This window comes from Spizellomyces punctatus, assembly GCF_000182565.1.
Source record: "Spizellomyces punctatus DAOM BR117 chromosome Unknown supercont1.8, whole genome shotgun sequence".
NCBI classification, from domain to species: Eukaryota; Fungi; Chytridiomycota; class Chytridiomycetes; order Spizellomycetales; family Spizellomycetaceae; genus Spizellomyces; species Spizellomyces punctatus.
In genome coordinates this window covers 1,132,529-1,154,243 of record NW_015971544.1, presented here as the reverse complement: position 1 = coordinate 1,154,243, position 21,715 = coordinate 1,132,529, and the positions used below count along the sequence as shown (strand labels likewise).

The 21,715-nt window shown below is 47.4% G+C and overlaps 9 protein-coding genes across 9 annotated transcripts in view; 5 read left to right on the top strand and 4 right to left on the bottom strand.

Annotated features, from left to right (window-relative positions):
- The first annotated feature begins 162 nt into the window (after positions 1–162).
- On the top strand, positions 163–1,619 carry SPPG_05262 (uncharacterized protein). The gene has a single exon (XM_016753485.1). The coding sequence runs from the start codon at positions 223–225 to the stop codon at positions 1,480–1,482; it is 1,260 nt and encodes a 419-aa protein (XP_016607929.1). The 5' UTR covers positions 163–222; the 3' UTR covers positions 1,483–1,619.
- On the bottom strand, positions 1,561–2,618 carry SPPG_05261 (uncharacterized protein). The gene has a single exon (XM_016753484.1). The coding sequence runs from the start codon at positions 2,392–2,394 to the stop codon at positions 1,678–1,680; it is 717 nt and encodes a 238-aa protein (XP_016607928.1). The 5' UTR covers positions 2,395–2,618; the 3' UTR covers positions 1,561–1,677.
- A 606-nt stretch (positions 2,619–3,224) lies between these two features.
- SPPG_05260 (uncharacterized protein) lies at positions 3,225–6,434 on the bottom strand. The gene is made up of 17 exons (XM_016753483.1): positions 6,200–6,434; positions 6,051–6,130; positions 5,921–5,990; positions 5,781–5,867; positions 5,615–5,669; positions 5,480–5,555; positions 5,254–5,415; positions 5,067–5,191; positions 4,991–5,007; positions 4,881–4,927; positions 4,703–4,806; positions 4,588–4,647; positions 4,487–4,526; positions 4,245–4,428; positions 4,107–4,183; positions 3,964–4,036; positions 3,225–3,891 (listed from the first exon to the last, which is right to left on the bottom strand). The coding sequence occupies exons 1-17, from the start codon at positions 6,371–6,373 to the stop codon at positions 3,316–3,318; spliced, it is 2,007 nt and encodes a 668-aa protein (XP_016607927.1). The 5' UTR covers positions 6,374–6,434; the 3' UTR covers positions 3,225–3,315.
- SPPG_05259 (uroporphyrinogen-III synthase HEM4) lies at positions 6,417–7,991 on the top strand. Its single transcript, XM_016753482.1, has 3 exons — positions 6,417–6,477; positions 6,542–6,842; positions 6,910–7,991. The coding sequence occupies exons 2-3, from the start codon at positions 6,581–6,583 to the stop codon at positions 7,500–7,502; spliced, it is 855 nt and encodes a 284-aa protein (XP_016607926.1). The 5' UTR covers positions 6,417–6,477; positions 6,542–6,580; the 3' UTR covers positions 7,503–7,991.
- Positions 7,312–9,825, bottom strand: SPPG_05258 (uncharacterized protein). The gene is made up of 13 exons (XM_016753481.1): positions 9,679–9,825; positions 9,587–9,611; positions 9,469–9,533; positions 9,369–9,401; positions 9,223–9,301; positions 8,879–9,150; positions 8,636–8,818; positions 8,542–8,567; positions 8,383–8,480; positions 8,220–8,321; positions 8,037–8,160; positions 7,863–7,978; positions 7,312–7,799 (listed from the first exon to the last, which is right to left on the bottom strand). Exons 1-13 carry the CDS (start codon positions 9,685–9,687, stop codon positions 7,564–7,566), a joined length of 1,368 nt encoding a protein of 455 aa, XP_016607925.1. The 5' UTR covers positions 9,688–9,825; the 3' UTR covers positions 7,312–7,563.
- Positions 9,826–9,909: 84 nt separating this feature from the next.
- Positions 9,910–10,981, top strand: SPPG_05257 (ribosomal protein L29). Its single transcript, XM_016753480.1, has 4 exons — positions 9,910–9,998; positions 10,208–10,344; positions 10,638–10,850; positions 10,917–10,981. Exons 1-4 carry the CDS (start codon positions 9,996–9,998, stop codon positions 10,933–10,935), a joined length of 372 nt encoding a protein of 123 aa, XP_016607924.1. The 5' UTR covers positions 9,910–9,995; the 3' UTR covers positions 10,936–10,981.
- SPPG_05256 (uncharacterized protein) lies at positions 10,980–15,014 on the bottom strand. Its single transcript, XM_016753479.1, has 19 exons — positions 14,691–15,014; positions 13,888–14,539; positions 13,628–13,825; positions 13,458–13,565; positions 13,324–13,400; positions 13,248–13,266; positions 13,111–13,186; positions 12,962–13,050; positions 12,850–12,900; positions 12,727–12,791; positions 12,576–12,661; positions 12,459–12,515; positions 12,300–12,386; positions 12,173–12,240; positions 12,039–12,104; positions 11,966–11,976; positions 11,867–11,906; positions 11,429–11,806; positions 10,980–11,371 (listed from the first exon to the last, which is right to left on the bottom strand). The coding sequence occupies exons 1-19, from the start codon at positions 14,837–14,839 to the stop codon at positions 11,180–11,182; spliced, it is 2,469 nt and encodes an 822-aa protein (XP_016607923.1). The 5' UTR covers positions 14,840–15,014; the 3' UTR covers positions 10,980–11,179.
- Positions 15,015–15,025: 11 nt separating this feature from the next.
- On the top strand, positions 15,026–16,428 carry SPPG_05255 (uncharacterized protein). Its single transcript, XM_016753478.1, has 4 exons — positions 15,026–15,182; positions 15,617–15,692; positions 15,759–16,064; positions 16,129–16,428. Exons 1-4 carry the CDS (start codon positions 15,178–15,180, stop codon positions 16,219–16,221), a joined length of 480 nt encoding a protein of 159 aa, XP_016607922.1. The 5' UTR covers positions 15,026–15,177; the 3' UTR covers positions 16,222–16,428.
- A 1,339-nt stretch (positions 16,429–17,767) lies between these two features.
- SPPG_09267 (uncharacterized protein) overlaps positions 17,768–21,715 on the top strand; it is a gene marked incomplete at both ends in the record, with an annotated part of 5,584 nt that continues 1,636 nt past the window's right edge. Inside the window, 6 exons of the mRNA XM_016757424.1 lie at positions 17,768–19,257; positions 19,320–19,413; positions 19,500–19,692; positions 19,747–20,746; positions 20,809–20,902; positions 20,974–21,705. Of these exons, the coding sequence (XP_016607921.1) occupies positions 17,768–19,257; positions 19,320–19,413; positions 19,500–19,692; positions 19,747–20,746; positions 20,809–20,902; positions 20,974–21,705 (3,603 nt within the window). The remainder of the gene's footprint in view (positions 19,258–19,319; positions 19,414–19,499; positions 19,693–19,746; positions 20,747–20,808; positions 20,903–20,973; positions 21,706–21,715) is intronic.

Sequence of the window (21,715 nt, the reverse complement as noted above, 5' to 3'; positions counted from 1 at the left end):
AAAAAGCAAGTCAGCTTCCATCGTGCGAGTTCAGGAAGGAAATCAACCCCCAAAAAGCACGCTTTTTGCAGCACGCGTTCACAAAGGGCGAGCTGCCAATGAAATGCTTCCAAGTGGCCAAATTCGGGCTCATCCACGTATACCCTCTGCAGGATCATAAATAGGACGGGTTTCTCCAAATACGCCCTCTGTCGCCCAATAAACAGATTGCAACATATTATAATGTCGCAAGAAGCATCCGAAACTCCAAACCAACTCCGTGTAGCCATCATTGGAGGAGGACTTGGTGGGCTCCTTCTCTACCAGGGGCTCTCCAAAAATTCCAGATTTTCCGTAACAATCTACGAAAGGGACGCATCGCTCTCGGCACGAAACCAAGGATATGTTCTGGGTATCAATCCAGATGGCTATCAGGCTCTCGCATCGGCTATTTCCCAGTCGGACCTTGACACCTTGTTTAAAGGTTCTGACACTATGACGTTCCTAATGGTTGACCACCAGCTCAACGTTTTGATGAAAATTGTTGGGTCACCCGGGTATGGAAGAAGCGTCTCGGTTGAGCGGTGGGCACTTCGTCAAATGCTGGCAAAGGGTGCTCCGATCGAGTGGGGAAAAAAGTATGACCATTACGAGGAGTTGCCTGACGGCGGTATCCGTGCCTACTTTGAGGATGGGACATCCATCACGGCTGACATTCTTGTGGGAGCCGATGGTTCAAGGTCAAAAGTCAGAGCTCAGCGGTGTCCGAATCTCGTGGTTGAAGATGTGCATATCACGTCGATTGCGGCTACCGTTGGCACGGACGTCCTTGACAAGGCACCCACTATAAGAACACTTCTTGACCAAGGCTGTATAAGAGTTCTCGGCAAAGAGGGCAAAACACTTTTAATTCTTCCGTACGTGGCCGAACCCCGTCCTGACGCTCCATCCGACGTGGTGACCGGCAAGCGTGTCGTATGGGCTCTCTCCTTTCCAACGCCCACGTCAGAGCTTTCAGAAACACTCTCCGATCCCGCAAAAACAATTGAATATGCAGTACAATGTTGTCAATCTGGTTTTCCATCCAACCCCGATATTGCTCAATTGATCTCCTTGACTGCCCCTTCGGACGTGATTTTCACACCTCGAGGCCTTTTTTCCACAGTTCCGCCAAAGGGTAACCCCCTCGAAACTGGCCCCCTGAGTGTAATTCTCCTCGGCGATGCTGCTCATGCTATGACCACTCACCGTGGTATGGGCGCCAACACTGCATTTCAAGACGCCTCTGATCTCGCTGCGGCGTTGCAAGCGGACGGTGACATCAAAGAAGCGATAAAACAGTATAATGAGAAGATGATGCAGCGGGGCATCAAGGCTGTGAAGGCCAGCAAACAGAGTACGGATATGATACATGCTCAGGGAACTTTTTCGGGAGTGCGGAATTGGATGTTGTGGGGGATTGGCGGGATTATGAAAGTTTCACAAAAGTTGACTGGAAAATGAGATTGTTCAATTGGAACTTTGTTGCGCTAGATAGCTGAAAGTAACCACCCAGATTTATGCATTGTCAATTAATATGAATATCAGTTCAATCACACCTTTATTCATAGAAAATCATTACATGTAAAAAGTAATTCTACAACTATCTAAACATATATAAATATAACGGCCGGTCCAGCAGCCCAGAGAGAAAAGTATCTAAAGCCAGAAAATAGCCGACCCGACCGCGGAAAGAACAACTGACATGGCCATCGTCACAGTTGATCGGGTTGCGTCCGATAGCGGGCCAGTAGGAACAGGAGTTTTCGTTGCTTCCACCGGTTGGGAGGTAGTGGCAGGCGTCTCGGGGGTGTTTGTCGCACCTTTATTCGTGTAAAAGACATAGAGAGCGGTGTAGTCGACATCCACTTCTGTACCATTCTTTGCAGCTGTACACTCGGTCGCATTCGGGGCAACACCACCCAAAGTGTGGATTCGTAAAACATATCCAATATTTCCAAAGAGCTCTCCGGTCGATTCGGTAGCCTTCAATATGACCCACGGGACGTTTTGGGGACCATCTGGAGACGGGGATGTCGCATTCGGTGCAGCGCGGACGTGTGATCCAGATCCGTTTACATCCTCCCAAATAACTTTGGCGCCCGTAGCATCCGGAGTCGTAAAGAAATGCTTTGCTACTTCCGTCGTATGAGCCTCCTCCTTGTACAAGGTCGCTTTTGGAGTAACTAGGGTCCAAGGAGTCGCAGCGCCAGCGCTACAGACATAGTTCTGAGTTCCGACAGCGTATAGCTTTTCCTTGGGTACATATCCTGCTGGTGGGAGAATAGCAGCAGGAAGAGCGCCAAGGTCGTTGTCTTGGGCGTTTGCCCCCGTCAACACGGTCAAGGCAAGGGTCGTAAGGACAATCTTGAACATGTTTGAGATGTTGAAGGATCAAACAAATAACTTGGTTGAGGTGTGCTTTGAGATTTGCTGCGTGTTGTTGATGCGAGAAAGGGCCAACAGCAAGGGGGTCCCTTTTATATCCATTTTTTCTTTCTGGCACCGGCTCTTTTGCGTAAGTCTTTTTACTGCTTAAAACGATAAACAAAAGATCTAACTTGTTTAGCGATATTGGTAAAATCCGAGAGGCTTAGCTACGTGGATTCCACAAAGGATCTGTGCGGGTCGGACAGTGCCATTTGGGGATCGAGGCGCGATTTTTTACGGATTTTCAAACGACCAAAGCATGTTTTCTTTTTTTTTTTTTGTTTGGTCAAAGAAACGGCCAGCTGCTCAGCAAGTGGGTGTACGATGGGGTGCGTCTTTGTCAAAAACAGTTCATCCAAAAGCCATAGATGGCGAGACTTGGCCGTTTTGCTGCGGCGAGCAACGAAGCAACCTTCTTTCACGGGGCAAAGACAAGAAAAGCCTCGTCAACACAAAGAGTGCACACTTTGGTGTCGAGAAATGTCCTTGTTTAGTTTCCAACTGCCCAAGGTTCGAGACACTCGAGAAACCCCTCTGATGAGCGTTAAACATTCTGATAAACATAGCGGTGTCCCCTGCACCTAAACCTGTTTCGAATCATCGCAACTGTCAACAGAGTGATTTACATTGGCAAATGTCCAGTTCCATTGCAAAACATCTAAAACTGGCGTCCCCTGCACGAGCAAGAAAATGCCAGGGTATCTGACCCCAGAAGTGACCCAAGGTGAAAACAATTCGTACCCAGAACAGTCACAAACATGCTACCAAGGGAGTGGGACAAGGGTGTTTGAATTTCTTGCTGTTTACCACAATTCAGGGTCTATGTCTCCCAGCGTGCCAAAATTAAAACACGTGCTGTGCGCTGTTTTAACCCTCCGTCGACATCTTAAACTTCTGCACTACGAGGTCTGCAATCAGTTCCAAATCCTCCCGTCTCAAATGACATCCCCCTTCTTCATTTCTATCATGCTCTAGCCTAGCAATTCTTTTGTCAAGTCCATCTACTGCCTTCAAAATCCTATCCATGGCATCCTTGGGTGCTCTGCCGTTGTCCGCTGCTGACAACCGGCGCCGGGGATCAACTGCCTTTGCATGCGCCGCCTCAACACCATCACCAACATCCCCTCCGCCACTTCGCTCGCCTAGAACCTCAATGTCTAACCGCCACGTCTCAAAAGCCACGTTGGTTTGTGTCAAGGGCTGCATTCGGTCGCTTATCTGAGGAGGACAAAAATATTCGTAGACCCCAATCGCCAACATTTCAGGAATAAACAATGCGGCGCAAATGTATTCCAGGGCTACGCGCCCGCGCGTTTTGCCAATCACTGGTAGGCCAGGTAGGAAAATGAGTTCAATCAGGTTCGCTGGAGGCAAGAATGGAACTTCATATGAACGCTGAATGTGCTCCAGAATTTTTTCAGCCAAGAGTATTTGGTACTCTGCCTATGGAAATAATCAGTAACCCTGGTGGACCTGCCAGCGTAAATTGAGGCTGTGATTGGCTATCAACTGTACCTCGCTTTTCTCTCGGACCTCGTCGTACGAGTTGTTAAATACAGCTATCAGCAAATTCATGAAGACAAGGTATCTGAAAATACCAAAGCCAAATTAGCGTCGTAGTACTACACAGCTATTGTGAGTACTACAAACGCACTTACGAAATAAACAAAAAGATATGCATCAAAATTGTGCCATAGAATTTGTGAATATACCCAGCTTCATCGTACGCGGGATCCTACAGAGTCCACTTGAGCCATATAGCTCCCTCCTAAACACTCTAATTCTTGAAAGCTTACCGACATCAGACTTCTCCCCAGCATATTAAGTATGAAAGGCAGATTTGCTCGAGATGACCTATCAGGATCTTCTAAAGGCTTTCCCCCGCCGTATCCAAGAGCTAGCCCGTGGAAGGCTTGGGTGAATCCGAGTATCAAAATAGCAATCAGTGCAAAGAAATGCAATGCATCTTGAAGCATTCGTCTGTGAATCGAAAATTTGGTGATCCGTGCAACGGAAATCGACATCTAGCGACGCCTACCGAACGGTAACAAGGAGATAGCCAAAATTACGGAATGTGTCTACCAAATGTACGTCTGGTCAGCATACCCAATTGTTTTAAAGCAAACGTCAAACTCATACCCAAGAGTTCCAAAGTCCGGAACCAGACGAAAACCGCCGAACAGGATAGAATGTTGAAGGCTACCGACATCAAGTTAGAAAATGGAGAAAGTCAACAATCGGTCACTCTATTTACCAATATCAGTGAGCTCCCGTTGTCGCTCTTGGTTTGGTTCCATATATGACAGCAAGCGAAAGGTGAATGCCACGATAAAAATAAAGTAAGACACATAGTCAATCCTATATGAAATCCATTATGGTGTATCAGATGCGTAATGTCAAACGAGGACGTAATGGAAAGAGTTTCGACTCACCAATTCCACATGCCCAGTGCATCAAATCGACGGTGAGCTAAGAAAATCTACAAAGAATCACATTTTGTCATTACTCGAAATCATGGTCATAGGGAATGAACAGGTCTTACGCTCTTCACGTCCTCAGCTGCATTGACAATAACGTTAGGGCACGTCAGATAAGACTTTTGCAAGAATAAAACCAACCTAAAAAGGAGAACACCATTATATACATTGCAATCTCTGCCGGCGCAGGTGTAATCGTCCGCCCGTTAACAACCACGGTGTACAATCCCAAGAAGATAAAGTAAATAAAGACGGACGTGTAGTACCTTATCAACAGTTATTGTCAACAAGAGGTTCACGAAAGCTGAATAAAATGATGATGGCTTACTGGTAACGTGGCACTCTCAGCTTCCACCACCTAAATTGAAGCTTTCCTCCCTCGTGCCCTCTCTCTTCGCGTCCTTCAGTCATTTGCCGCGCTTGTATACGACTCGGGTATCGTTGTAATCCTTGGGTCAGACGTGAGTCGTAAACGTAGCTTCCACGCCAACTGATCGTTTCGTTGTTAGCGGCAAAATTCAGTAAACTGCCATCCCCACTGACTATAAGCATACATTGCCATCAAGGTGTTGTTGACTCTACCATCCGAAATGAAATGCGTTGCCCGGGCTTCAATTGCTACTGTGAGAGCTAAACTTGACGAGTCAGTGACCATACTTTGAAAGAAAGGATCAGAGATCAATGCGTGCCATTTTCGATAGGTTCATCCGACCGTCTTCCCTCGTCCCATTGGCAGGTGAGAATCTAAAGCAGGAGAGAGAGTTCAACGCAGGCACATTTTGTGGGGGTAACGATGCGCGACATTGATAACATTTATTCACAAAAGATATACAATTCCTTTACCTGAAGTCTTACCTCCTTTAGGATATCGAGGCTGTCACTGCTGTGTTGGGCAAGAAGCAAGATGGCGAGAACTTCCGCGTACGTTCCCCGGGATTCCAACTATGAAATAAAGATAAGCTAAATGACCTGATATTACAAGGGCCACGTCATACCAGTGTGCGGTTGACGTGATCCGACTTTGCTTCCGTCCGGAATTGTTTGCATACAAGTAATGTGACATATCTAATGTGAAGCCGCTTCAGAGCACGATCGTATAGCAAATGGTTTTCAGATTTTCCTTACACAGAGGCTCGTCCTGCACGTTCAATGACATTCCGAGTGATTTCCTCCGCCTTCTCAGTAGACCTCAAAATGTGCGAGAGCTGGTCGCAGAAAAAAGGAAACCTGTCAATGATGCTGCTTAACCCTTTCAACAAATCCTTTCGACTAACCTTTACTGGCACAACCACCGAATTGCAGATCAATGTGCGAACGTAGTTGATGAGTTCATTGCGCACATAGCGAAAAGATCCCTCCCATGGTTCATCTAAAGGACACGACGGGTCAGGGTCCGGAAGAAGTGGCTCAACAACCGCATCATCGAATGTCGGCCGGAAGAGAGCCATAGGCAATATTCGCTTTAAGTATTCGGATGTTATCAGGTTCGCCACAAATGCTGAGCTATCCGCCTGCACGGTGCAAGAGCAGTCAAGAGGAAAGATCCTGATCGGTGGGCACCGAACTTCTTATGTAAGCAATGACGAAACGGCTTAGTACCTAACCAGATCAACCAGACGATGCAACCCTCAACCATTCAACCCTACAAATGAGGGATGACCCCAACCATCCTATTTTGTCGGGGAAGATCCGACGAAGATGCCGAGAACGTCCAAAATGCATATGAAACTCTATTTGCCGCTAGCGGGTTTCAATGTATATTTGTTCCAGTACTGGGGCATGTCTGCACGAACTTGGACGAACTGACTGTCATTCTGACAGAAAGAGAACATGAATATGGAGGGTTCATTGCCACTAGTAAGAGAGCACTCGAAGCGTTGAAGATATGCTGGGGTCGAGCAGTAGATACTGTAAAAGGTTGATTTGAATGTGCACTGAGCGATTTAGTAACTTTCTTGAACCGTTAAATGCGTTCCTTTTGCAGATTTCGAGCAAACCGCGGGCGGAAATTGGCGTAACAAACCTTTCTATGTAGTGGGTAAAGCAACTGGTGCCGCAGCACGCGACGCAGGATTTAAGCCTGTAGGCGAGTGTGCGGGAACGGCTGACGTACTTTCGGATATCATAATTAACGAAGGCCGTCCTTCTGCACCATTGCTTTTCTTGGCTGGTGATAAAGCCAGAGATGTTCTTCCGCAACGTCTGTCCGCCGCGAATATTCCTTTGGAAAAGGTTATGGTATATCGGACGGGTCCTTTGCCGGATTTTGAAGCCGTGTTAGCTGCCCAAATCGCAGGCTGTTCCAGAGACACTGATATCGATTGGGTGGTGTTTTTCAGCCCGTCGGGTGTTGACGTGGCCCTTGCAAGTCTGAGAGAAATGACATGGTGGAGCAAGGTGCGATGTGCATCTATTGGGCCCACGACAAGTCGCCGGCTGCAAGACGAGCAAGTAAAAGTATCTGCCGAGGCCGGCACGCCATGCCCTGAAGCTTTACTGGCAGCAGTGCTGCAAACGTCAAAAAGCCCATCTACCGAAATACCAATTTACCAATCTGCACCAATACTCAATCTATGATATGTACAATTTGCGACGCTTTTGCGACCAACGTTCGACCTCCGTGGCAAATTTGTGCCCTCTATTTACTTGGGGCGCCTCTACCCCTCATCCCGCGGAACTTCCCTCTAACGTTGCCGCGTATTACTCCACGACCAAGCGCTGCTGCATGTGGATGATGTAGCAGTTGGGAAGCAGCTTGTTGTTGGTGCTGAAGTTGCTGTAGCTGTATAGGGTGTATTGCTGTTGTGCCGTTCATAAGTTGTGGCGCAATGGTAGCAGTGACACCCTGAGCTTGCGAAACTCCTATTGGTTGCACTACGTGATAGAAATCAGTGAACAAGACGCGAGCATACAGGTTGTTGCGGTGTAGGGACGTACCTGCTGCCCTTTGCATTGAAGAGTCAATATCCTCAATAAGCTTATTAGACAGAGTGTAGTGGATTTTGAATTGTTGAATATACCACCAGGCAGCGGCCAGATTTCCCAAAGGAAATCTATCATAACGACATTAACAAAGTGTCCGATTTCCTAAAGTCTTGTGTGTAAACGTACCTCAAGGTATTGCCTCGCAGGTTACCTTTACCGATCCCAGTGCCAGGTGTCTGACCCCATCGCAGCGTACAAGAATATTGGCCGCCCCCCATGGAATGTATGTTTAGAGTTGTGTACATCGTTACTATGGGCAAGTTAGATATTGAATCGTAAACGGATTTTGAAAAATCGGTTTGAAATTACCCCCAATCCGTTCATAAGTCTGCTGAAAGTTCAGGGTTCGCACAATTGTTCCTGCGTCGGAATTCAGGTGGAAACGAGTATCCTGTGTCTTCTTTGTGGGCACTATCGAAGAAAGGGGTTTAGAACGAGCGAGTACCGGATGCCTATGCTACAAAATGATCACCTTTAATGTTTCGCTTTTCTTGAATGGTAAGCAAGGCTTCTGCATCAAATGCGGCTTTCTTCTTTCTCCAATCTTCAACAAAGGAAAACTTTGCAAACCTGCAGGAACAATGACATGAGGTCATTCCGCGGCTCACACCAAATTGCGACAGTTACGTACTTTGGATGAAATTCACCCTTTCGTCGCTGCGAAGTCAAAACACCGATCAATACTGAATCACACAATAGCAAAGGATACATCCATAGAAGCATACCTCATCCATGATCAACATCAGTCTATCGCTTTCCCTCTTCTGCTCATCATCTTCTTCCTTTGCGGCCCAATTTCTCGGTCGCTTTCTTGGGACACGATACTTTGCGTCATTGTATGCCTTGATATTTGCTGTCCGAGCAACTGTTGGATCAGGGTCTAGGCATAACGGCTCCTGAGTCGCCACCTATGGACAATGTAAGCGTCCACGCTATCAGCGTTCCATTTCACAGTCATAAAGGCGCACCAAAATTTTGGCCTCTGCTTCAAGTGCAGTATCTTCTGCCAGCGGAGGCCCAGAAGGTATTGCAGTGGCACTGAGAGACTGAATATCTGCCCACAGAGAGGCTGGTGTCGGGCGTAAGACCAACGTTCTGATGTCCGGTGTTGCCGTTCCCGAAAAGCTCTTCCCAGTGTCGCTTGGTGATGTCAACATATCTTTGGATAAACTTCTCTCTGATAATTGGACATTTGCATGATAATTGACACGGTAATCGCGGACTTGGACGTATATCCGACCTATATTTGCAATTCAAGTCAACATATTATATAAACAGATGACAGACTATGGGTGCTTGAGAACGAACGCACCATCATGAAAATCAGACTCTTTAAACAAATCCGATGCGTTTGCTGGAAGTTCTTGTCTGTTGACTGCCTCTAGGAAATCCTATCACATCGAACGAGAATCAGATTGATATGTCCCATTCACCAACTTCCAGATATATGGATCTGACCTTCAAAGGTCCATTGTATTGATATGTTGTATCCTAGATAAAGCAAGCAACAAACTGGTGAATGGTCAAGTCGGTGCAATATATCGCACGCGTGGCCTACATAGTCTCCTAAAGCAAAATGAGTCGGGTAGAGGTGCAAGATGAGCGCTGGAGGAGGAGTTACATCTGAGAAGATATCAGTATCATCATCATTTAGCAGAAAAGTGGTTGTTGCGAACCTGCGCTCCGACCAGCGCCCATGGCCTAGGCGTTGTAACACCAATGTAAACAATACTGGAATGCAGACAAGCCAAGAACGTTCGAAAATTACCTGCACCATGATGTGTGATGCTCCCTTCCTTGGGTCAATGAGCCCGTATTGCCCCCGCTGTTCAGCTGCTAGTTCCTAATTCCTTGAGAGTTTTTCAAGATGGTGGTGGCCTTTTGGAAATGCCTGGCGCTGAGGTGAGATGCAGTTGCTTGAATCCCGACCTGTGCTTAGTCGCTCATATCACGTGAGATACTAAGCGCATTTTTGGAGGGCCTCGCAGATCGACTTTGTCCAACAGCAGGCGGTGGAAAGAATTAATCCCCCAGTACTCGTATTTCTGCTTACCCTTTGCGTGTAATCAGGAGAGTAAAGCAGCAATGGTAAGTAAACGGAATCCATCCATCCATCCAACCGTCGATTTGTAGAGGCAATGATTGATGTGGATGGGACGTTTGAGTGGAGGGATGAGTTGGAGCGAATGAGCATGTCGGAAGGAGGGTTGGGGAACATGGCATTACGGACATTTGATCCTTGGGCACCTACCGTATGTTTCGACAAAAGCTGACTACCCGCTTCTTATTGTACGTAGGCTAAGGTCAAGACCTACGAGCTCCGGAACAAAACCAAGGCTGACTTGACGAAGCAGCTGGACGAGCTGAAGCAGGAGCTCGCTTCACTCCGTGTCCAAAAGGTTGCCGGTGGTGCTGCATCAAAGTTGGCAAAGATGTAAGCATTATTTTCGGTTGTGGGTAGTAGATTAGGGCGAGAGGAGGAACAGAGTTGGACAAAGCGCAATCGAAAGAAATTGTCGAGATCAGAATTATTGCGAGGTGGACGACAAGTGTCACTAGGCGAATAGGGCGATTTGGAATAAGACATGGTTTGACGGGTGTAAGGAGACGAGGCAGGCAGTGGGTGCTTCCCCGAACTATGGCTATGCTGGTGGTGGACATGGTAGCTACGGAATGCGTGGATGCATTGCAAGTTACTGACTAGTGGAATCGTTTCTCCTTATTCAGCCACGATGTGCGGAAGTCCATTGCCCGTGTGAACACCGTCATCAGCCAGACCCAGCGCGACCAACTCCGCATTTTCTACAAAGGCAAGAAGTACATTCCTTTGGACCTCCGCCCCAAGAAGACCCGTGCTATTCGTCGCCGTTTGACTGCTTTCGAGGCTACCCGTAAGACTGTGAGGCAGCAGAAGCGGGAAACTCACTTCCCTCTCCGCAAGTATGTAATACTGATTCCAGTTGCTAATTGGGGCTACTGCTAATAGAAGTCTTTTATCATCACTAGGTACGCAGTCAAGGCGTAAAGGGTATCTGTGGGCGTTGTATAAATAATAGGAGTCTTCAGCACAATCTTCTCTTTTTTTATCACTTTTTTGCCGTTATTATGATTCTAGAGAGTGGCCGATCCATTTTATCCAACGCAGATACAGCACGGTTTTACAGTCCTTCTATTTATTTGAAACTCTACGATTTACTATCTACATATGCGAGCATTAGCGCTTCAGGAAATGATGATTCTGGGGGTATTTAAATGTCGTAAAAGTCGTATCATAGTATCGCTGGTGTCTCCTCAACAGTTTCGTCGTCTGGGACATAACGGGCGCTCCAACCTCCCCCTTCTTCATCTACCACAACGTCAGAAGGGTCGATTCCTCGATGGCATGGGTCACATACATCAAATTGTGGTTTTTTAGGGGCACATCCGCCACATACGATGCGATCGCATTTTGAGCATTGGTACTTAAGGAACCATGGGTGAATACTTAACACGATCTACGCAGACCAAATTCTACCTACCTTCCACTTCATAATCGAGAAGGGATCTTTACAAAGTGAACATTCTCTTGCAGCCGCGAGTGGCGAGTTGGCCACGCCAATCTCGCTTCCAGGTCGTTGGGGTGTCACCGGGTCTCTGAACGTCGATGGATCCTCAACAAAGTTGCGTCCGAGCATGCTCCAAACTTGAGGGGCCATAGAGACAGGACGCACCCGTCGTGGCATCTGTCTCGGTCGAGGAAGAGGTACGTTGATATTGGCATCAGCAGGGGTCATGGGCGACTCGCTGCCTTGGTCTGCCTGCACCACTTGAAGTTTTCCCTCTTTAGAGATGCGGTCATAGCATGGATTGCATGCTCGCGCAGGTCTATCTTCGTCGAGCCCTGGGATGATGAAATACTTTAAGGCAAACCGTTAGCGAACCGAACCAACGAGTGTAGCGAAATATAAGATATGTACCCGACTTGAACAGGCATGACAGACGACCTTGCCGCACGCTCTGTGGTGAAAGTCTGTTAATAGGAATACCAACGCCCTTCATTGGTAATGTCCATGTACCTGCAATGATGCTGTGTATACAATTCAGTACCAAAGACATACGTAAGACCCAGAGAAAGGACAGGGGTTATACCTTTCGTTTGATGATGTTGAATTCTTGGGAGCAGAGCATACAGCTGTTGGCACAATTGTCTGGTACCTGAACAATGCAGGTAAGAACGTCAGGCTATAGCTGTTCGTGAACGGGAGCAAAATTGGCAAACATACCCAAACTGGTGCACTGTAATGATGCATCTTTTTCTTCTTCTCATTTGCATACCAGTTGTCTCCATGTTCTGTTGTTGAATTATCCTTGGTACGTGTCATATGTTTCGATGCCGCAAATGATGCTTACCACTTCGGAGAGTACTCTTGTTGCTTCTCAGTTCCCGGATGGCTCCATCAATAGCTTTAATCCAGTCCTCCTTTTCCTGTTGCGAGTCTTGCATGTATAATTTTTTTTTTTTAGTTTGATGATATTATTGATCTGATGTAAACGAAAACGACGTCTTACCTGCATACATTGCAAAAGATTTTTCGGGGCTGACAATCTGAAATATGTGCTGAAGATCTAAACCATATTGGCTTAGCGAGAATATTTTTAATACACGTTGCAAAACCTCCTTTATACCTTGGGTGTCGGGAACGTCAATGACTTGACATAGCTCTAGGTCTAGCTTTCGATGGAATACGTATTGATCCTCCAGAATACCGGGACTGGTGAAAAAGAGAAATTAATCATACAATTTTGGGCCAACAGTATGAGATAAACGGAGACTGACCTGGTATAAATCAAGAAATCGGACAGAAGAATAAGGTATCGGGTTTGGTGTCTTCTGCGGCATATCTAGCACCAAGCACATGAATTGCCGTGCTCACATTTACCCAATTGCATAAACATATACCTTTTGTACTTTGCCCCGACGTATCAGCCGTCGACCAGGGGTTACCAGGTCCTGTAATGTACAGGTGACTCAGCTCTTGAATTCTAATCGGAAAATTCACATCTGTACCTACTTCTTGCAGACCGCGAATACACTTTTGCATCTCAATAAGTTCCTGCATCATTTCATGATGCCGGATTGTTTCGTTTACGAAAACCGCAACTACGAAGGCATTGGATCTAAGCGAAGTGGAAATGCGAGCGATCGCGAACCAGAACCAACCTTCGGCAATAGTTTCGAGGGATTTTTGCAAGGTGGAGTGGTCAGGGTGATCAACTTCGGTGTGTTTCAGTAAGTCCTACAGAGTGACTATCAGCTACTACCAGTATGCGTTGTGACAAAACCGGTAACCACCAAACCTCCACAAGCATTTTATATCTGGTCGAAGACAATTATATTAGCTCATGCAATTATTCAACTTGGAAAAGTGCTTACCGTGGAATTCTCTGGACGGGCATGATGAGATAAGCTTGAAATCCAAGCCCTTTGAGATCAGGATTGGCGTTTTGTTTCTATCTAGTTTTGTGAGTTCGACAGGAAGACATAATTTGTCCATTTTGAATACATACCGTTACAAACTGAGCAAATGCGGGATTTTTGCTTATCTGCTCCGACACGACTGACAGTGCAGTGTTGAAGTTCTTGACGTACGAAGAATACATCTTCAAGAAGGGTGCCTGTAGGAACCATTGTCACAATCACACTTGTATGGGGCCACTCAGACGTTCGCGAATCGTACCAAATTCAGGAAAATGTCGCCTAGGCAGCCGTCTACGGGGTTCCATGGATGCTCCTCGAGTCGAGCTTCAAGCTGCTTTCTCAATTCCATATTCACATTGATGATTCCGGCCAGCTCAGAGAAAATACTCTGAACAATTTTTTTAGGGATAACCTCAGATGTTGTACCAACTGCTGCCATTAGAGGATTCAGGAAAAGCTGCGGCGATGACGGTCTCAAGTGAGAATGCAATCTCTCTGAAGAGCCGGACAAAGACCTACCGTTTGCAATAACAGGAGACTGTCCACATAGCGTCGCTCGCTGTCAAGTATCTCTCGGGCAATATTTTCGCGCTTTTTTGTATCAACAATCGGGGAAGCCGGGCTGACGTCATTCGATACAGGCGATGAGCCATCTATGGCAATCATAGCATTAACAGCATCTGGCGATTCCCGCATGTCCGATGTATCAGAAACCACAGAATTCTCCAAGGAGTCACTAGAGACAATATAAATTATATCGTCTGACGAAAGACTCGCTCGCGACGATCCTGATTCACTCCGCAAGGTGGACGTGGCGCTAGCCGAAAATGATCTCATGGAAGAAACTATTGATTGCGTGTCAATTGTTAAATTTCTCAATCGAGCCTCTGTTGCGCTTTCTAACGTTTCGGGAGGTAGATCAGACTCAATCCCTGCTATCTGCGGGGACGGCTCGGCCGCCGGCGGGGCAGAGAGACGATGCTTGGCTAAAGAACTTCGAGTCGCCGGAGGTTGGTGCGTTGCAGACTTCCCACCTTTCGACTCTGATGTATGTTCTAGTGACGGGGATGCTATTGAGGTGCGCTTTTTTGCCTCCCTCTTCTTCTCCTCATTAGGGCCAAGGGGCGGGTGATCATAGAGCGAGCGGGTTTTGGATGGACGGCCAACATCTCTGCAAGTAAGTATGACATTAGCTAGGTTTCAACAAAGGTTTTCCACAACCTTCTATTCTCTATGTCTTGCTATACTAGCTCGCCCAACCGCAAAGCTTGAGCACATGCCCATTCATTTGTTTACACTCTCCCACGGCCTGATGAACTAACCTATTGTTGTCCGTTTGTACGAGTGTGCGAGCTCTTTCATGCGGCAGTATCTTTCCGTGGAGGTCTTCACTTTCACTCTCCCTGCTATAAATTGCACTTTGCGGTCGTGACGAAGTCTGCCCTTTCACTGTTGTAGCAATGTTCACCATTGCCCTGGATGCAGCGAGGCAATCTTTCCAAACGCGTCCAGTGTGCGGACGGGCCGATGAGTTATCGGAAATCAAGTCGTCAGAAAGGAAACAAAAGGCGAGGTTATGCCACTGTTGACAAGAATGTTCCTAGAAAACTCAAGTAGGAATCGCAGCAAATGTCATCGTCCTCGTCCTCGTCCGCGCAAGTCGGCGGCGGCACAGTGATTACATGGGCATGATCGTGTTGAGGTCATGTGATCATTTTCGTCCTTCCGCTTTGAGAAGTTGCTGCGCGTGCTGTTTGGGACATTGGCAATCGTGCACACGTTCGACCAGCTTCGTTCTGCACATCCATCATGAAGTAAGTCATCTCTCTTGCGGGCGGCAGCGTTTGCGTGTGTAGAGACGAGGACGATTGGTTTTTGGGGATGCAGATGGGATTTCGGATGGATGGATGGATGATGGATGGGATGAATGGTGGAGGTGGCGGTAGAACATGGCGGCCCATGTTGAATAGCCCGGGGACGGTCTTTGCACGATGTCCACGAGCGCAAGTTTCCCAATGGCTGGAGCACTGGAGCTGTGGCGACTAGTAGGGTACATCGAGGTGGATGTCGTGGACGATTCATCTTGCACGGAGTCGAGCGGACGGTAAACGAATGGTGTACGGACATGCTGTACCAAGGGGATGAGAGAGGAAATTGGTTGGAGATGGAACTACTGAGCTATACTTTGGGTAGATGTTTGGAGCATGATGTGTGCAATGGTACTGATCCATGATGTTGCCAACAACAGGATCGAGCTCTGCAACTTCTCCGGGTTCAAGATCTACCCAGGTCATGGGAAGGTTTTCGTGAAGGGCGACAGCCGCGTATGTTTTGATGATCTTGATTTCCTTCGGGACCCGGGATGATTAACGGGTGGCACCACTTTTTAGACCTACCGTTTCATTAACGGCAAGTGCGAGTCGTACTTCATGCAGCGCTTGAAGCCTTCCAAGCTTGACTGGACGGTAGTGTTCCGTCGTCTCCACAAGAAGGGTATCACTGAAGAGGTCTCCAAGAAGAGGACCCGTCGTACCGTCAAGGCCCAACGTGCTGTTGTTGGTGCCTCTTTGGAAGCCATCAAGGCCAAGCGTGCCCAAAAGCCTGAGGTCCGTGCAGCACAGCGTCAACAAGCCCTTCGTCAAGCCAAGGAGAAGAAGCAAGCTGACGAGCAGAAGAAGAAGGTTGAGAAGGCCAAGGTTTGCATCCGAGGAATGAAGTTGATTTTCCAGCTGTATACCTAATATTTTACTCTCACTTCAGTCCTCTTCTACCCGCGCCGCGCAACCCAAGCCCAAGTTCAGCAAGCAACAAGTGAAGGGTGCCGCACCCAAGGTCAAGGCTACCTCTCGTTAAGCGGTTCAATTTTAAGGGGTCATGCGTGGGGTGATGGACTGCACCTGTATTATATTTACCGTAGTCGCATGTGGTCCGTTAATTTTGTTGCTGCGGAACAGAGGCGGTTTGTGATCATAGTATGTGGGCGACAATGAATGTCAGTGCCAACTTATCATTCGTATTTTTTGGTTGATGATCCATCACGGGCTACCCGTAGCACTGTGGATATCGTACTCTTCAGGGCGTCGGTAATTGCTGTTGGCATGCGATGCACTTGCACTAGGACACACTTATGTGTGCATCCTGATCTCCCACCTTTTTCAGAGTGGTCTGCAGAGACATGAGGCTAAAGCTCTGGAGATTGGAATCACATCATACACTTGCCTTGCCTGTACCCTGGACTCTACAGGTCATGTTTGCATCTGAGACCGCCTGCACACGGGCAGTCCTAGGTTTATCGGTACCAAGTGCCACCATCAGGACTGGCTAAGGTGTCATAGGCCCTTGGAGGAATAGTCATGGTCTTTATACCATCTCAGCTTCAAAGATATTGGAAACCATGACCATGGTCTAATTGAAAATCAGTGAATGTAACACTGGGCGGAGACATGTCCTCTAAACTAAAAAGCCCTCATCCATGTAAACTCATTTCAAGATTGGAATCTCTTGGATGAAGGTGCAATAACCACGTATCTCCAAAAGGACAATGGGTTGCATATGTTTTGAACACTGGTTAGTTTTCTGAGCTAATTCTTACGAAGATCGATCTGTTTGGCCATTCTCCTATCCAAGTGAATTCTGCGTCATTTGATCGCAGGAAGAGTAAAGTGACATGAGCCCCAAACTCTTCCAGGAATGGATTGCGCATAACTTGAAGATGTCTTTTGATTGTGCCTCAATGTGCCATGATAATTCCTCCAATAACTCAAACAATGACTTTAAGTTCCCCAAGTGACATCTTGCACTGATTTGAAGATACTTGTTATATGACTTTTTACCAAAGTTCACATAATACAGTGCATGGAGACATGAGATATCACTTGTTGCATCTTCAAGCTCACACTAGTAAACCAACAATCTGGTACATGAACTCACGTGTTGTTGATGATGAAAGTTGCCAGAGCTGTTCGCGCTTCGCTGTGAGGATAGGGCACTTTAACATTTTCATTTGGCTGCGTCCGAGTTCCGCCATGCTGCCTGCTGCCGGCGTTTCCACTTTGTTGTCACAGCTATTTTACTCTTGTCTATAATATAACCTCTTTGATCGTTTATCGCAAATGTCGTAGGTTAATGTATATTATAACTCCCAATTGAACTTGCGTTGACCTTGTGTTTGTTTATTTTACGTGATGCCCTTGGCCTCAGTTCACCATCCAGAACGCATGCTGACCTTCTTGGACGTGCCCATGATCTCTATCGGACGCTCATTTCGGCTTCAAATTGGCAACAGCAGGCTGTAGATGGCCAAGAGGCAGTGGAAGGCCTCCAGAGCTTCCGAGTATATCGACGAGCGAGTACATCTAGTGTGTCGTTCAAAGTAGTCGCACGAGTATTGGATGGTAAAGATGGAATCGCCCTACGACCTCGCAATTTTGGTGCCGTTCTCAGTGGATCCTCGGGAAGACCTTGTAAGTGGCAACTGGAAAAAAGAAGTAACGCGCTCAAGCCTGATTTTGCTATCTACAGGGGATTCCATTTTTGATGAAGTTGAAGTCATGGAACGCTTAGATGCGCGAACGTCCTTGCAACGATTGACGATGAGTAAGATGCTATCCAGGTTTGAACTTGAGCCAAATATTTTTCTTGTCAAGGTTGTGCGTATCATGAACAGATTTGATACATACAGCGCTCGCGATTTTATCGTAATCACACAAACAGTCGCAACTTCCACTACCTTTGTTTCTCTATCAACGTCTGTTCCATTCTCGGTAGACTCTCCAGCTTGGATGAAGGCGGTCCTTCCTTACATCCGTGGCCAGATCAACCTATTTGCATGGGTGGTAGAGCGAGCCGCAGAATGGGACGGGCTAAAGATCACTTGTATGCTGGATACGACACCCGACACCGGCTTTGGTCCTGCCAGTGATTGCGAGATTGTAGTCAACCAGATACCGCGTTCAGTGGGAGCTGCCGCAGATCATCTTCGAAATAAAGGGTTTCTTCCGTATATCCTAGATTACGCTTCCTATGTTAGGCCACTGGGAGAAACCTATGACCTTAAAAATGGGACGTATGGCTTACAATGGGAGGTACTGGATGCATCAACTCCAAGCGAGCCAAACTTCTCTCATCTGGGGCAATCAGGCACATCTATTGTGTCAAGCGGTAGCTCATTTGTGCAGCCCATGGTCGAGATTCGAATAGATTATCGCAGATGGGTCAAAGCGGGAGAGGGCCTGGACTTGAAGTTTGAGGCAAACGGGCGATCGACAAGTGAAATATCCGTTGAGGTCGCCATTGACAGTGAGGGTGGATGGAAGATATCATGTGCGGGTGATGACGACCGGGTACACGCAGCATTTAGTTTACGTCTCTCACATACGGAGGTGCCTGGTGTCACAGTCAATGGAGCTGCCATTTCTGTTATTGAAATGAACCCTGCCCCTATAGAAGAGGGCATCATCCGGCATGGACAGGCAGATGACCTTGATGAGAATGGTGATCTTGATGGTGGGAGCGACGACCAATTGGTCTCTTCAGCTTCGATGGGAGCAGAGTTACTCCGGAGGTCCGCGAGTTTGATACTGGAGGGCGAAGTTTCATGTGTTCCAACGCACGTGTCTCAAACGTCAGGCATCTCGCTTCCCATATATCCTCACCGGTTTGGGGAGTCTGTGATTCGAGCATTTGACCTATTCAATAATCTTCTTTTCGATGAATCGTTCAAACACGTTTCGACCCAAAAGGATGTCTCCATATTCAAGAAAGACGTCCCTGACCTTCCTGACCATCCCACTGGAATTCTGAAAGGGGTTGGAATCTACCCTGTCACAGATGTTAAGAGTATATGGGACATCATTGCTGTAGTGCAGACGGCCGGGGCTCGCAAAATCTGTACGTCAGACGGATCTCAGGGCATGTTTTTCTGCGTTAATTACCAACATCCTTATGCACAGGGGATACCAACTTTGAAAATGATACCATTGTTGAGCAGCTCTCTGCAAATTCCTTTATAATCCATGCCATGAACAAGGGAGTATGGCCAACAAGGTTAGTGTTGTTCTGTTGGTCGCTTGACAAAGACGCGCCTAAAGGAAATCATATATTGACTATCTCTGTTTATTGGTCTTTTCAAGCCCTCGAGATGCAACGGTAGTGAGTACAATTGTTACAGGAGACAGCCGAATACAGAGCCTTGTACGATCAGTTACGGATGATCCCATCCTGCCGCCTGTTAAGAATGGAAATGTTCGGGCGCACGTTGATATTGCTGGATGGGATATTGAAGCTCTATCTGATGAGACAATCAAAGTTACACACATTATCCAGGTAATAGACTCGCAGATTACTAGTTATAAGTCCTCGGTCTCATGGGTTTTTTAGTTTGATCCGAAAGGGTGGATACCATCATCACTCATCAGCGCAGTGTCAACCCAGCTTCCGTTAACGGTTGCAGCTGTTGTAGATTATTTGAAGCGATTTGGGTCTCCACCTTATGTGATTGGAGGATTGGGAAGTTGTGAGATCAGCCGGGTACATTATTCACATGAGAAGGGCCAATATGAACTCGCGGTAACCCCCAAACAGCGAGACGTAAACACCGCGGATTTAGACCAAGATCGATATCTGAGAATCAGAGTAGACCTCAAGACATGGTCTGGGGGCAATGTCGACGTCGAAGCTGTTTCGGGAACGTGCAAGGTTGATGTCAGCGTTCGGAAAAGCGGAAAGTACGGGGATGACGGGGCAATCCTTTGTGTCAAACGCCCCCAAGACGCAGAAACTGTCGTAAAAGTTCGAAAGGGGCTGCCAGGAAGCGGAATACTGGTTAATGGACAATCGGTAGAAGTCAATGAATTTTCAGAGGCTTTTGATACTGGAGGGCTGGTTGTGGGCTCACTTCCCGTATCCATTCCGACACCGCGTTCCCATTCACCGGTGGGCTTCCCCACCAAAAGTCTGGGGTGGGAATCTCCAGCAGGACGTCTTTCGATGTCAGCCCTCGTACCAGGAGGACTAGGGAATTGGTCTTCATTAACTGACTTGGCGCAGGCGCAAGATAACGCGGAAGCTGAAGAAGGGCTCTCGGCAGAAATGCCAAGCGTTCTCAGCCCTGCTGTAGTGCCTGAACCAATACCGACGGTTGATAAGGATAAGGAGCTCAGAGGGGCTGGCAACGCTGCTTTGGGGAAGCTATTGCAGCTGCATAAATCCACGCGTGATTGGACGCTGGTATCGGCACTACGCTCTGGACTATCTATTCACCGCAAGACACCCACGGCAATTGGTCAAATGCCTATCATGCGAGGAACCAAGGTGGTTGAAGGGTTCGCTCCAGAGGAAGTCTTTTCCGTGATCAAAGCGTTTGGGTGTCGCAAGATTTGTATGTATGAAAATGAATTCATATTCTTTGCGCGATTGGTTAATAAGAGTTTGTCATTTTAGGGGACGACTTGTTGGAAGACGGAAAACAGATGCAGTATTGTGGAGAGAGTACCCGTGTGGCATACTTGACGATGAAAGGATTTTTCCCCATGAGGTAATTACTAGTACATGTACGCCATATGATCTGCGTGCCGGCCGCTGATACTTTCTAATCGTTGAAACAAGCCGACGGGATCTCCTTACAATATCAGCTGATAAAGTCATTTCCATCCATCCAAACACATCATCACCTACGATTGCCACTGCGGCTACTAGCGTCCCTGAATCACTCTTATCCCCTGAGATACTTTCTGCCGTTGCTGCAGAGGCAGGGTCCAAGGTTAGAGGGACACTTGCAATCGGTGGATGGATTCTTGAACCCATAGATCCGTACGAAGCCACGCAGCAGCACCCAATACCGTCTACAAGAGCCACTGTGTACTACCAAGTAGACCTGGGGGGTTCGGTTCCGCAGGCTATTTATGGCTTCATGGTCGGAAGCGCACCCAAAGATCCCGCAAATGTGGAGGCGTATTTGAAGAGCCATGGAATCCCACCATACGTTCTTGGATTACTCGCTCGAGATGAAATCTCACATGGAGAGCAGCGGCACGAAAAGTTGCGGGTGATTAGTCAGGACTTTGATCACGGCAGCAACGAGTTTGTTGCTGAATTCGAGTTTGGATCTGGTTGGACGGAAACCAGTCGCGCGAAAAGAGGTGGGAGGTTGGCGGATCACCCACAAAGAAGCGAAACGTTTCACATGGAGATGGATGCTCCTGGTACAGGCACAGAATCTGAATCCGAAGACCTGGAAGAGCCGCCGCTCATGCTGGAAATTATCGTGGATCTTGTCAGATACCCTTCAGGCTATCACGTCAAGTGGGAAACTGCCAAATTGTCTGAAGCTGGCGTAAAGTCTGTGCCT